This window comes from Scyliorhinus torazame, chromosome 1, assembly GCF_047496885.1.
Source record: "Scyliorhinus torazame isolate Kashiwa2021f chromosome 1, sScyTor2.1, whole genome shotgun sequence".
Lineage (NCBI taxonomy): Eukaryota > Metazoa > Chordata > Chondrichthyes > Carcharhiniformes > Scyliorhinidae > Scyliorhinus > Scyliorhinus torazame.
The window spans coordinates 348,115,889-348,130,434 of NC_092707.1; the positions used below are offsets into that span (position 1 = coordinate 348,115,889).

The following is a 14,546-nucleotide window of genomic DNA, read 5'->3' on the forward strand; positions in this document are numbered from 1 at the left end:
TTGCTGCTGCATGGCTTAGCTTTAAAGTTCCGAGGCAGCTGGGGAGTTGAGAGACAGGACACATTTTTTTTCCCCTTGAACCACACAGAATAGAGGGAGTTCATGAAGGGAAGCGAGACTGAACGGCAGCCAAGGGTGCAGTACAGGGCAGGCCAGAAGAAAGTATCAAACCGACATGCTTCATGTACTTCTTTCTTAGAATCCCATCAAGGAACCTTTTTTTGTCAAACAGAGCAAGAAACGTTTTGCTAATTAAAAGCCTCTGCACCATTCATGTGCAGGGAGGGGGGGGGAAAAAGCAAAATAGTTTTGCATTTCTGATTTGGGGGGAGGGGCAGAAGACTCCAGTCCAGCTCTAACAGCAACAATCAAACTCAGTGTTTGGGATTTGATGAAGAAATAGTTCAGCTGAATGGATGCTACTTATTAAAAGCTGCATTCTTTCTGCGAGAATGAATAGAATAGAGATATGCACCTCCACAAGAGTAATGGATATTGAATTTGCTGAGCCAAATTTATCTGCAACATCTTTTTCAGAAATATGTCGGTTTCTGCAGATTCAATAGATAGAGCTTTGTGCAGTGAATCATAAAGGAACTTTTGAAGTTGCAGTTAGTGCCATTTTCTTACATTTTATTTTGAGATGGTTGAAGGGCTCAGAAACACCTTTTTTCCTATAGGCTTGTGAATAATTGAAAAGTGGTTGATTAAACATTTAAACACTTGACTGTCGAAGGGTGTTAACAATGTCATATTCTTCCTTTGTGGAAAAACACAATTAGTTGCATGCTTTTGAGAAATGTGCTTTCAAGCTGCTGCTTGATTTACTGAAGCATCGTTAGCTATACAGCAGACGGAATGCTGAAGAAATAAACACCCAAAATACTGAGTGTGCACAGCAGGTCAGTCAGCGTCTGAAAAAGAAAAGGTGGATTACTGTTTTGGTCAACGGTGCATTTCCTATTTTAAAATTTTTTTAAATTATAAATTTAGAGTACCCAATTCATTTTTTCCAATTAAGGGGCAATTTAGCGTGGCCAATCCACCTAGCCTGCCCATCTTTGGGTTGTGGGGGCAAAACCCACGCAAACACAGGGAGAATGTGCAAACTCCACACGGACAGTGACCCCGAGCCGGGATCGCACCTGGGACCTCGGCGCCGTGAGGCAGCGGTGCTAACCACTGCGCCACCGTGCTGCCCACTTCCTATTTTTATTTTAAATGATTTCCACAGTTTCTTATTTTAAAAGGGTGTTTGTTGTTCACTATCCTGGGAGTATGGGATCAGTGAAATGTCCCTGAAATGTCATGGAGATGGCAGATTGACATGCAGGTCTTCAGTTTTACACAAGAAGTGACCAAGGGCATGGATTATGATGAAACAAATTGCTTTCCATTCCTCTAAGGGCCTAGCCTCCAGATGGCTCCTTCTTCCGCTGGTGTGGCCCAAATATGAATTCACTGGCCAAAATACCACTATGCCTGAGCACATGTCCATAGCAGGCACTATGCTGCCTGTGTGAACATTAAAAATTAGAGAGGCTGGGTTTCAGTACACGGAAGCAGCATCACGAATGCTGACTTAATTTAGTGAAGTAAAACTGTTTGAGATTGGCCTGCTGTTATTCTTAACACTATTAAACAACAGTTTAAGGGGGTGTGTTACCATGTAATTGTGTCTTGTAAACGTTTTATTGTGTTGTATACCAAACATACAATGGTGCATATAAAAAAAGTTACTTGATGTGCTCTGCCAATAATGGCTTACTACATAGGTTCGTCACCTGATATTATACTTAGCTACACAAATTAGAAAGGTCCAAGGTCTAATATTTGTTCTGTTGAGTTTGTTGGTCGCAGCCTTGCTGATGGTAGAGGCGGGATATTTGTTCTTAGCACCTCAGTGTTAGGAAGGACTGAGATCAACAAGGGTTTACCATTCTGGTCGCTGTCCAATAAACACTTATCTGTGGATATTGGGTGTGAAAAGACCGAGAAAATCTGTGAGGTGTAGACTGCTCATACTGCTGGAATTTTCTGGTCCCACCCGCCCCAGGACTGGAGATTCCCACCTGGAGTCAACGAACCTTTGGCTGGTCCGTTACATTTTCCACTGCACCCGCAGCGATTCCTGCCATTGGGTGGGGGGGGGGGGGGGGTGCAGAATCCCGGCCATACAGTTCATACATAAAGAAAGGGCAGCACGGTAGCCTTGTGGATAGCACAATTGCTTCACAGCTCCAGGGTCCCAGGTTCGATTCCGGCTTGGGTCACTGTCTGTGCGGAGTCTGCACATCCTCCCCGTGTGTGCGTGGGTTTCCTCCGGGTGCTCCGGTTTCCTCCCACAGTCCAAAGATGTGCAGGTTAGGTGGATTGGCCATGATAAATTGCCCTTAGTGTCCAAAATTGCCCTTAGTGTTGGGTGGGGTTACTGGGTTATGGGGGATAGGGTGGCGGTGTTGACCTCTCCAAGAGCCGGTGCAGACTCGATGGGCCGAATGGCCTCCTTCTGCACTGTAAATTCTATGAGAAATGGCCCACCTGGGTGAGTTACTGGAATACTGTGCAATCTATATGAACTAAGACAATTCACTGCCTTTGGAAGGTGTGGCAAATTGAGAAGTCAATAGAGAAACCACAGTGCCAAGCGAAGGATACACCAAATCTGAGCTCCGATCAGTTTACATTGCTGTCAAACAGGCAGTATGTTACTGATTTTGCCAGGAATTAAACTTTCATAAGAGCCTCCTAACTGGTATATTTATCAAGGATATGTAGCTAATTACATTTTTTATAAGCGGAAATACATACTTTATATGAAGTTCAGTTGCCAAATGATTAACTGTTTGCTTTTTTCTTTTGTCAAATTTTAAAAGTTCATCTTCTAATACTTTGGACCCAATCTAGCAGCTTTGAGCAGACAGTACAAAACATCTATTTGCCAATAACTAATGTGACTGGCCTAGTCCTATGGCTTTAAGTCTGTTAGTCGTTCATTTAGCTTGCACGTGGCAAGGCTGCTTGGTTAAACAGCATGCTTCACTAAATAATTAAAGGAAAAAATTCAAGAGCTGGACAGGTTACAGCCAGTTTTTTTTTCAAACATGCTTGAAAATCACCACAATATACTAATTCATCTGTTTTCAATTATCCCACTGCACTGTGCGTCTCTTCACAGTCCAAATTATTTGGAAGAAAAAAACTAGGCCTGAATTTTATGTGGGGGTTATAGGATAACATCTAGTGGCATGGTGAGGGTGCTGTGCCCTGCCTACCACTTAATCAGCTCTGTTGGGATTGTATCAGTGATGGGATAGGAGTCAGCCCCACCCACCCTGGAGCCAATTCAGACCCTTTAGTGACCAATTAATGGCCAATGAAGAGACCCATCTTGTTGTTGCTGATATTTTACCAGTTGCGGGTGAGTGGCAAAGCCGCCAGATAAACCCTGGTGGCCTGGCTTTGGAGTTGGCAAAGTGGCATACTTCCTGTTCGATCATCCTGTGTCCCATGAAGTCCCCACCCCAATGAAAGGGTCAATTAAGTATACCCACCTTCCCCCACCTCACAGGGGCCTACTTCATTGGCCCTAAAGAAGCTGCCCCACATAGCTGGTTATCCAGCCTCTTCCACCTCCTTGGCGGCACGGTAGCACAGTGGTTAGCACAGTTGCTTCCCAAAGCACCAGTATCCCAGATTCCATTCCCTGCTTTTGTCACTGTGCGGAGTCTGTGTCTGCATACATTTCCTCTGGGTGCTCCGGTTTCCTCCCACAAGTCCCGAAAGGCATGTTGTTAGGTACTTTGGACATTCTGAATTCTCCCTCAGTGTACCCGAACAGGTGCCGGAGTGTGGCGACTAGGGGATTTTCACAATAACTTTGCTGTATTAATGTAAGTCTACTGGTGACACAAGTAAAGATTATTATTATTATCCATGACTCCACATCGGAACTGCCTGGATTGGGTGCTGCTGGCCACCTGATGATTGGCAGCTCTAGGAGGCAGGGCAGCTCCCATATGGAGACTGAGGCCATGCCTGAGGATCATAACATCCGGTCCTGGCTTCCCGGACCAATGGAGGTGGGTGCGCCCCAACTTTTCATCCAATGGGTGTAGCCACCATCTCTGCAAGAACTAGCAACTTTCTCACATTCGGCAGGGATCTCATGTGTGAGTTTACAATTCCGCTCCCCCGCCCCCATGTCATTCCAAGATCATTCCCTCAATATTGACTGTGCCAATGTATCCCATTATTTCTCTTGCCCTTCGTAAGTGAGAGCATGAAAAACATTCACAGCCTCTGCTGTTAGTTGGTCTGACGAGAGCATGAGAGAGAGAGAAAGAAAGAAAGAAGAGTAGGGAAGGTAAAGGGAATAGGATAAAAGAGTAAGTTAATGGCATTTGATGGATGCAGCAGATGTGACAGGCATTTTACTGCTTTAATTCCTCAGGGCATTGCCTTGACCAATTAGATTCAAGCTAAGTGGTTTAAATTTTCCAACGATGACGTTCAAAACATTTTCAAACAATGGGCGGCACGATTGGACAGTGGTTATCACTGCTGCCTCACAGCGGCAGGGACCCGGGTTCAATTCCGACCTCTGGCTACTGTCTGTGTGGAGTTTGCACTTTCTTCCTGTGTCTGTGTGGGTTTCCTCCAGGTACTCTGGTTTCTTCCAACAGTCCAAAGATGTGCAGGTTATGTGGATTGGCCATGCTAAATTGCCCCTTAGTGTCCAACGGTTAGGTGCGGTTAAGGGTTTGTGGGAATAGGGCTGGGGATTGGGCCTAGATGGGGTGTACTTTCAGAGAGTTGGTGCAGACTCGATGAGCCAAATGGCCTCCTTGTGCATTGCAGGGATTCAACGAATGCCTGACAGTTAACTGTCAGTCACCATGAACTGATGCATTCTCCATGGCAACAACTCAACAAGAGTCTACTTGCTGACCAATCAACACTTTCTCTTCTCATACAGCATAATGTTGTTATTTCCTCTGACATTGCAATCTTTGTGATTGCCCTGATGAGTTCAAAATAAAAAGTTTTAACAAAATGTCTTTTTTCATCAATACTCAAGTTCTATCCTAACAAATGACTGTTTATTTTCGTACTTTAAATGGTTGTCTGGATTCTCAGCCAAGCCTCCTATTGATACTTTGAAAGGTCTGGATGATTGACAGTTATTGGCTTGTAGTGAAATGACTTTTGTCATGAAACATCTGGATTTTCAAATGGTCCCCATAATATATTAATGAATAAGGTCCAAGAATGCAGAGCCAGAGGACAAGTGAGAATGTATTGCTAACTGGCTCCAAGACAGAGACTGGGCATAAAGGCTGGTTATTCAGTGGCAGAATGTTGGAAATGGTATTCCACAAGGATTGGTGCTGGGACCACAGATGTTCACATTTTAATGATTTAGACTTTGGAATCAAATGCAAAATTTCAGAATTTGGAGATGGCACCTAATTGGAGGGGTTGGGTGATGTTACTGAGGAAGATTGCAAAACATTACAGGCGGGCCTTAATAAACTTGCAGAATGGGCAAATAATTGGCAAATGCAGTTCAAGACAGATAAATATGAGGTAACACATGTTGGTTGGAAGAGTACGGAGGTCAGTTATAACTTGGAAGGTGCAAGTCTGGAGGGGAATCGAGGAACAAGGTGATTGGAGTATAAATACATCAATCACTACATCAATCAATTTATCTGACAGGAAAAACATAATTTACTGCAAGCATTTAGTGTAAATCAATTTTCAGTCTGAACATATTCTTTTCACATGAACTGGAGTTGAAAACAATTTCAGAGCAACATGAATTGCTGAATTCTCTTTAACAGAAAATTCTTATTTTTCTGTCAGGAAAATTGATTTGCAGTTGAGGCAATAAATGGAATTAAGATACAGATCAGCCATGATCATGGAGCAGACTCGAGGGACCAAATGGCCTTATTCCTGTTTACATATTGCTATGCTCCAAAATTGCTACTCTAATTTGCTAAAAAGAGACAAAGATATTTAAATAAAATTCATTGAGTGATAAAGGCAAGACAATTAACATTCTTTTGAAGTCAAAATCAGACCAGGCTTCCAAGTTCAAAGACTCATAAGTTGTAGTTGGTAATTACGGATATTTAATCTTTCCATGTCCTGATCTGTGATAGTATGGCACCATTTGATGGTAGATCAGAATCACATGCAAGAATGAATATAGTACTTGCTCTTGTAATTGCAAATAACTAGGAGGTAAAAAAAATGCAACTATAATTGTAATTATTTGTTGCAGTTCATCTTAACCTTCTGACCTTGTATCTGATTAGCAGAAGCACTGCACTGAGATTAAAGCAACATTCCAAAAAAGTATGTTTCAACAAAATCTCATTTAAAAGTAGCATTTTGTCATACTTGGGTAGTCCAGGCTACAAATTACTGCAGGCTCAGGTCATGCCCACTCATGTCATGAAACAACATCAACAATAACATTTGTCTGGATTTTCAAAAGGCCCTCCTTAATGCTCCACAATGGACTAATGAATAAGGGCTGAGAATGCAGATTCAGAGGACAAGTGAGAATGGATTCCTAGCTGGCTCCAAGACAAGAGACTGGGTGTGATAACACTCACCTGGACCACTTTCTCCCCATGGGCTTCGTAGAATATGAGTTCCCGTGGTGAACGGGCGGAGGTCCACCCAGCTGGTGCTCGTTAGTGGGACCTTGAAATGTAGCTCCCAGACCCGGATCGGCAGTTCTCGACAGTCCTGGGCCGAGCGGGACGTTTGCTTTGTGTGCCATGGTAGTGGCTTTATTTTCAGTTTAAAATAAACCAGTTTGGCCTTTCACCCCTCGCCTCCTGGAATTATTACACTGGGCATAAAGGCTAGTTACCCAGGGTGAGGGAAGTGGTATTCCACAAGGATTTGTGCTGGGACCACAGCTGTTCACACTTTATTGTGATTTAAACTTGGGAATCAAAAACACAATTTCTGAATTTCCGCAAATGGGGGGAAGGGAGAGGGAGTGATTGGGTGATGCTACTGAGGAAGGTTGCGAAAAAATGCAGGCGGGCATTAATAAACTTGCAGAATAGGCAAGTAAAGTTCAACACAGATAAATGTGAGGTAGCCTATTTTGGTAAGAAGAGTAGGGAGGTCACTTATAACTTGGAAGGTGCAACTCTAGGTGGGATCGGGGGACAAAGTGATCTCTGTGTACAAATACATCAATCACCAAAAGTTTGATCCCGGCCCCGGGTCACTGTCCGTGTGGCGTTTGCATATTCTCCCCGTGTCTCCATGGGTCTCACCCCCACAACCCAAAGGTGTGTAGGTTAGGTTGATTGGCCATGCCAAATTGCCTCTAAATTGGGTACTCTAAATTTATTTTTAAAAATAAATACGTCCTACGTAACAATACCTTGCGCAGAATTTTCTCAAAAAATGGCAAAGTGTCCAGTTCTTTAGTCGAGATCTTCCCACACTTGCCATTTTGTGGAAGCTGGGCATGTCTTACACCATCATTGTGAGGGAGGGGACTTAAAGACGTCGGCAAACCTGGCTCCACAGAGATTGGGGTGCCATTTTTAAAGGGTGCCCTGATCTCAATGAGGTTAAAGACACCCTCCCCCCCCCCCCCCCTACCCCATAGACATCGGCACACCCCCATCAATAATCGCAGGCTGCAACCCCCACCCCACCCCCCAGGATCACTGACATCAGGGCCCTTCCAATGGGCCTGCCTAGGCCTTGCCCCTTCAGGCCCTGCCCCTAGGTTGGCACTGCCAGGGTGCCGGCGGCACTACCCTGCCATGTCCCTGACCACCCAGGGGCTACACTGGCCTCCAGGCCCCATGTGTGGTCATCATGTCTGGTCTCCGTTTTTGAAGAAGTGATTCCCCGCCAAATCACGCCGTTATATCACGCCGGCGGGTGGGGACATCTGACATTCCCGGGAGATTCGGCACCGAGTCGATTTTGAATAGTTAAATATATTAAAATGTCTGGTAATCAGGTTCATGCCTCCTTGGGTGGGGTCTCTCTCTATTCCTATAAATCCTATAAACTCTTGCCTCCACAACCATGTCTTGCTTTTTTATGCTCTCCAGCAAGAGAAATGCCACACATCATGAGCACAGTGCACACATCAAGGAGGGCGGGGTCTTATTCTGAGAAGCTTCCCGTCGAGAATCCTGTCATGGCCGTTCGTGAGAGCTTCTGACCATAACGGGATTCGTAACAGGGCCGGAAAATCGCGCCCCCTTATATTTGTATAGTGCTTTTACCACACAAAAATGTCTTAACGGGCTTTCCAAAGCATTATAAAACAAAATAACCCACTGAGCCACAAATTGGGATAGGTGACCAATGGCTTGATCAGTGAAGTAGCTTTTAAGGAGTGTCCAACCCTGTTTGAGCACTGAATTGGAGATGGTAACAAGAAGATTTGCACTGTGTGCCACTTCACACATCATTTCTAAGATCTTTTGTTCTTGGCTACAATTATTGTCTGTCACTGAGAAGGTGCTGGCAACTACTACACAGGTCATTATTTTGAAGAAGAACGGGGGAGTTCACCACAGTTTTCTGGCCAATGTTTATCCTTCGACCAACATAACTAAAATAGATTATTCGGTCATCAGCCCAATGTTGTTGTGGGAGTTTGCTGTGTGCAAATTGGCTATAGCGTTTGCTACATTTCAACAGCGAGCACACTTCAAAGTACTTTATGGATTTCTTTGTGACGCTCTGAGGTCATGAAAGGCAAGTCTTTTTATCATTCGGGTGCCAGGATTTGCAGAAATGATCGGTGGCACTTTGGCAAGTGCAGTAACCATGGTACATTGGCTGTTGTTCACACTGGCATGGCTTCTTCCCTTCAGTAATAATAAAAACATGACAAACTGTTGCAGAATCTGAGTACAGTTAGCCAGGCTTTCAATAAAGACAATAAAGATTATTTAAAAAATAAAGATGCCTCCTAGTTCGCCATACCAACTTCCTATCGGACAAGGAGTCTCAGCCAACGAGTGGTATGCTGTGTCTTGAGGTGCCTGGGAGGGATGGGGTAGGACAGGGGTCTGGTGCAGGTATCAGCAATTGGCCTGAACTGCTTGCCATCCTTGTTGCTGCTAGCTAATCTTCTAAATGTGCTTAATAAAGGAATTCCCATTGGGCAAGAAGACATTGGTGCCACGAATGGAACAAAATTGGCACATAGGGGGTGGGATTTTCCACTCCCACGCCGAAGTGGCCGCGCCGTCGTGAGCGCCGTTGAGGTTCATGACGGCGCGGAACGGCCCTGGTCCCGACCAATTCAGGCCCTGACAATGGGCCAGGATCGGGGCCGCGTCATCTACACGCGCCAGGCCTTGTCGCCCGCGTAAAAGCGGCGCCGCATAGATGACGCGGCCGGCGCCGCACAACGGGCGTCATCCACGCATGCGCGGGTTGGCCGGCGCCAACCCGCGCATGCGTAGTTGTCGTCCTCTCTAAATCCGCCCCGCAAGAAGATGGAAAGAAAGAGGTCCTCCTTTAGAGAGGACGGCCCGACGAACGGTGGGCACCGATCGCGGACTACCCCACATTCCAGGTGAAGCCCGGTGCAGGATCCCCCCTCACCCCCCCACAGGCCGCCCCCCCCAGCGTTCACGCACCGCCCACGACTGCAGCGACCAGGTGTGGACGGCGCCGGGGGGAACCCGCCGTTTTGGCCTGGCCGCTCGGCCCATCCGGGCCTCAGAATAGCGGGGGTGCCAGAGGATCGCCATTTTGGGTGTCTCCGGCGATTCTCCAGCCTGCGGCCCGCGAAACTCGACCGGGCCGTTCCCGCCGCTTGGGAGAATCGCGGGAGGGCGATGGACCGGCGTCCCCGAAAATGTTGGCGGCCCAGGCGATTCTCCCAACCGGCGTGGGAGTGGAGAATCGCGCCCAGGCTCTTTGGCAGTGGCAGGGTGGGGTGAGGAGGTAGTATAGAAGATTAAAAAGAAAGGTTTAAAAATTGGCTCAAAATACAATGACCTCAACTTTACTGTATCTTGGGCAGTACAGTGGCACAGTGGTTTGCGCTGCTGTCTCACGGCGCCGAGGTCCCAGGTTCGATCCCGGATCTGGGTCATTATCCGTGTGGAGTTTGCACATTCTTCCCGTGTTTGCATGGGTTTGCCCCCACAACCCAAAGATGTGCAGGGTTGGTGAATTGGCCACGCTAAATTGCCCCTTAATTGGAAAAAATGAATTGGTTACTCTAAAAAATGTTTTTTAAAACTTTACTGTATCTTTTCACATTGCACTATTTAATTAACTTGTGTAGCAAAACTAGGTGGTCACTTCACATGGGACACAATGATGTCCTACAGGTCAAAATGGTGGGAACTGGACATTCCAAACCTTAATTTACTATTTAAATAGAATGCTTAGGTGTTTGAGGCAGACACTTAGAACATAAGAACTAGGAGCAGGAGTAGTCAATTCAGCCCTTCGAACCCGCTCCGCCATTCAATATGATCATGGCTGATCTCATGTTTGCCTCATCTCCACCGTCCTGCCCACTCCCCATACCCCTTCATCCTGCCACTAATTAAAACCCTATCTATTTCCTCCTTAAACTTGTTTCAACTTGTTCCGGCGTCCACTACCCTCTGGGGTAGAGAATTGCACAGATTCACGACCCTGGCACCATAGCTGAAAAATAGATGAAGTGCAAAGTGAATGGAATTCTAGTGGATTGCATCCTGATCAAGTTTGAGATTGTGTTTGGATTCCATAATACATGAAAATGTACTCAAAAGTATCCTCACAGGTAATAATAACTAGACCATTTGATCATTAATTTGTTGATTGTTAGAGCATTTTGCACTCTTCTCTGGTGTTGAATTTAACCAGGCTGACTAGCCTTCCTCCAGACCATGTACCATGAGGGAGATAGTGACCTCCTAGGAATTGCCAATCCTTGACGTGTGCACTGTGCTCGTGATGTGTGGCATTTCTCTTGCTGGAGAGCATAAAAAAGCAAGACATGGTTGTGGAGGCAAGAGTTTATAGGATTTATAGGAATAGAGAGAGAGAGAGAGACGAGAGTGAGGAGAGAGAGAGAGAGAGAGAGGAGAGAGAGAGAGATCAAGAAACAATTAGACAAAAAGGTGGTGAATAAGATGAATTAATCAAAATGAAGCATCTTGGTTTTTGACATGAGTGGATACCTTACACACACACTGCTCATCGTTGAAAGTCAGGATTTATTCCACCAGTTTCATGCAGATCGGTTTGGTTCATAGATTAATGATGTTAACCTCACTTATTTGCTTTGTTTTCAGAATACAAACAATTAGCCAATGTTGCAGTACCAGATGAAAACTACAGGTGTTGGCCATCTTACCACCATGAAGGCTGCCTGCTGTCCGTCTTTGATCTTAATGAGGCCATGGAGATTTGTGATAATCATTCCCAGTGCCATGCTTTTGTTCTAACCAATCAGACAACTTGGACAGGTAAACCTTAATCTAGTCCAGACAAAATCCAATCCAGTATGGCAACAAGGGGTGGGTGAAAAACCTGCCATATTGGGACAACTTTAGTGAGAATATTGGGCTGGTCCAAGTTAAGTGTACCTCCCTAACAATATTCACGAATGGGCTTTTTATTTGAGGTATCGGGCCTTTGCCAAAATGTTTTATTCCAATTGTCTTTTGATTAAAAAAAATAAAATGGCGGCCTTGCTCCTAACCTTCATCAGTCATGCTGATGATCTTCATTCAAAGTGGAAGATAAACCTGAATGAAACAACTCTCAGGGAGATCCCAGTTCATGCATGGCCCCATATATTTGTCACACTGAGGTGGTCTTATTTAATTGAATCAGGAAAATGCACAGCACCATGATAAACCTTAATTTAAGGAATGGTGGGGTGGCACGTGGCGCACTGGGACTACGGCGCTAAGGAGCCGAGTTCAAATCCTGGCCCTGGGTCACTATCTGTGTGGAGTTTGCACATTTTCCCCATGTCTGCGTGGGTTTCACCACCACAACCCAAATATGTGCAGGTTAGGTGGATTGGCCCCACTAAATTGCCCCTTAATTGGGAAAAAAATAATTGGGTACTCTTAAAAAAAAATTTTTTTAATTAAGGCATGGTTCCATCAGCTAATAACAATATTTAGGGTACTCGAAGAACTCCAGAACGAGGGTAATCGACTTCTATTTTTTTTAGAGCATCCAAATTCAAACAGGATATGACAGTTTTATGAATTATATTGCTAATATGTGTACAGGCTTTAAGGGAACTTTTAAATGAAGAGACTGTTTTGAAAGTAAGGAAGATCCCTGAAGAAAAAGTGGTGTGGTATGACATGGAGGAGGAAGGGAATTTACTTAGAAAGAAAGTCAAAGCAAGCCACAATGAGCATTCCAATGGTGAGCTGTATGAACCACTGATCTATCATTCTCTGTCATATCTTGATGCATGCGCCAGTAATCACTGCCAGCACAGGCTAGGATCAAGTCCAGCTGTTGGAGAATGTGAGTGGGAGCTCAGTTCAGCTTGTACGAGGTCAGAGTGTGAAAACACCAGGCACCGATGAAATCTGAAAATGACACTCCACTGAAAGATTGCTTTAATTACTTCTATGAGCTGCAGAAGGATAACCAGCGTAGCAGTGACTGTAATTGCTGCTTGTCTGTCAGCATAATATGCTGCTTCAGTAATTTAGAGGAAGTTTTGAAAACCAAGTCCCGTCTAATTAAAGCAAGCAGGTGAAGGAAACTCATCCTTTGGCATATTTGATCACCATTTGCTGAAACAGGCTGGAGCGAGAGTTCAGCAGCTGTGGGGTTGTTTTCTCATTGGAGTGAAATTCTGACCAACTATTACTTCTCCTCCACTCACAGGGCGGCATCTTGTTTTCTTCAAAACCAGCTCAAATCACATGGTGCCTGCTGCGGAGAAGATAACATTTGTGAAAGTGACGGGTTGATTATTGGACCGGCTTTGGACACTCGAGAGCACAAGGGGAATAATAAGCAAGGCCCATTATGGGGCGAAGTGCGCGTGCGCAGTTGCTGGTGTGTTTTTTCCTCTCCACTGCAGCGCGATGACATTGGACGAAAGAGAGGCGATTAGGATCACCTGGAAAATGTGCAATAAGGCGAGGGTGGGGAACACGAGCCGGAGAACAAGCCACATGTGTGCGTGGCTTTCTAATGCAAGGTCACTGCCATTTAGTCTGACAATCTGCTCCACTTCTCTTGTCACTGAGCAAGTAGAAAAATTACCTCAGGATGCTGCGGGAAATAGGTCAAACTGTAAGACATTGCTTGAAGTAGATGGGAGGGGCCATTTTGAAAATGCATTAATAATAAGTTTCCCGTATGTCAGGATACAGAAAGGAATTCAGTCACAGTGTGCTTTTGGCATTTTCAATATTGGAGTGTAACAAGGGTGTTTCATTTGCCCTCATTTTTATTTCTTGGTATTGTCTTTCCTTCCCCTACCCTACATAGTCACTCCGTGCACAGCCTTGTTCTCAGATCTCCATTGATGCTATTCCTCATAGCTGACAGGGGAATGTTTGTGGGTGATGGGGGAGTAGGCCTTCCATTCCAAAATTTTCTTCCAAAAATCTCAGGGAATCTCAGGTTTGAAATCTATCCCTTGAAGTTGGGCCCTCGGCATATTAACATGTTCAGATGAAAATTTTCCCCCGCTATTTTAATGAAGCGTTAACCAGTTTCTTCCAATACTCCTCAGCTTGTTCCAAGGCACAAACTTTTGCAATTCACTTCACTAACCTGCAACCTAATAACACAAGTCTTTTCATTATTTTGAAAATACCAATGCTTATCAATTCAGTGCTGTTCAGTAACATTGGCAGAGCAGGAGATTTGAAAAACATTAGAAAATTGAAGCTTTAATGTACACCCAAGAAAAAGCAACAACTGATCAGGTGTATTTTTAACTTTTTATCATCTTTTGGTGGACAAAGTTTGTCTTGCTTATTTGCTTTCAATGAAAGTATTATTGATGTAGTGACATCTGTTATGATCCTTTCTGGCTCCAAGGGGTCATTTTCCAACTTTACACCTCAGCGATTGAATATTACCCATCAGAGCTCATATTGGAAATTGAGCTGTACACTGTGCATGATTTTCTGGTTATAGCTCTACGGCATCGTAAGAATCATGTCTGAATTTCTGATAGCGATGAGGCTCTCCACTGAGAATGTAAAGGCAGAAAATCACTTCTAATATTTTTTAAAATGTGATATACATATTTTTAGCAAACATTTATTTATTTTTTGTATTAAAACAGCATTAAACATGACGAAGTGGACATCAAGTGTATTTTGTTGAGTGTGTGTTCCTGTGTGAGTGTTCCTGTGTGAGTACAGTGGTGTGGGATATCACTGGGCAATTGGAAAGCTTCTCAACAGCTTTCATTCTTTCCAGCTGCAGCAGAATATGTTGATCTGAGCGCCATATCTGGGATGACTTGCTTCATGTGGTACAGGAGCCACAACTAGGCAGAGGCTGGGGGCAGAGGTGGGTGGGGA

At 44.7% G+C, this 14,546-nt stretch overlaps 1 protein-coding gene across 3 annotated transcripts in view; it reads left to right on the plus strand.

Annotated features, from left to right (window-relative positions):
* Positions 1-14,317, plus strand: part of pkdcca (protein kinase domain containing, cytoplasmic a) — a 77,388-nt gene extending 63,071 nt beyond the window's left edge. For 2 of the 3 annotated variants that reach the window (XR_011948044.1, XM_072510239.1), the window contains 2 exons: positions 11,316-11,489; positions 12,886-14,317. Coding sequence is in view for 2 of the 3 variants with exons in the window: in XM_072510239.1 (XP_072366340.1) it covers positions 11,316-11,489; positions 12,886-12,971 (260 nt within the window). In the remaining variant the exon portion in view is untranslated. Of the gene's footprint in view, positions 1-4,860; positions 5,057-11,315; positions 11,490-12,885 lie in introns of those variants that run through there. The other variant, XM_072510243.1, reaches the window with a different exon arrangement.
* Positions 14,318-14,546: the final 229 nt, after the last annotated feature.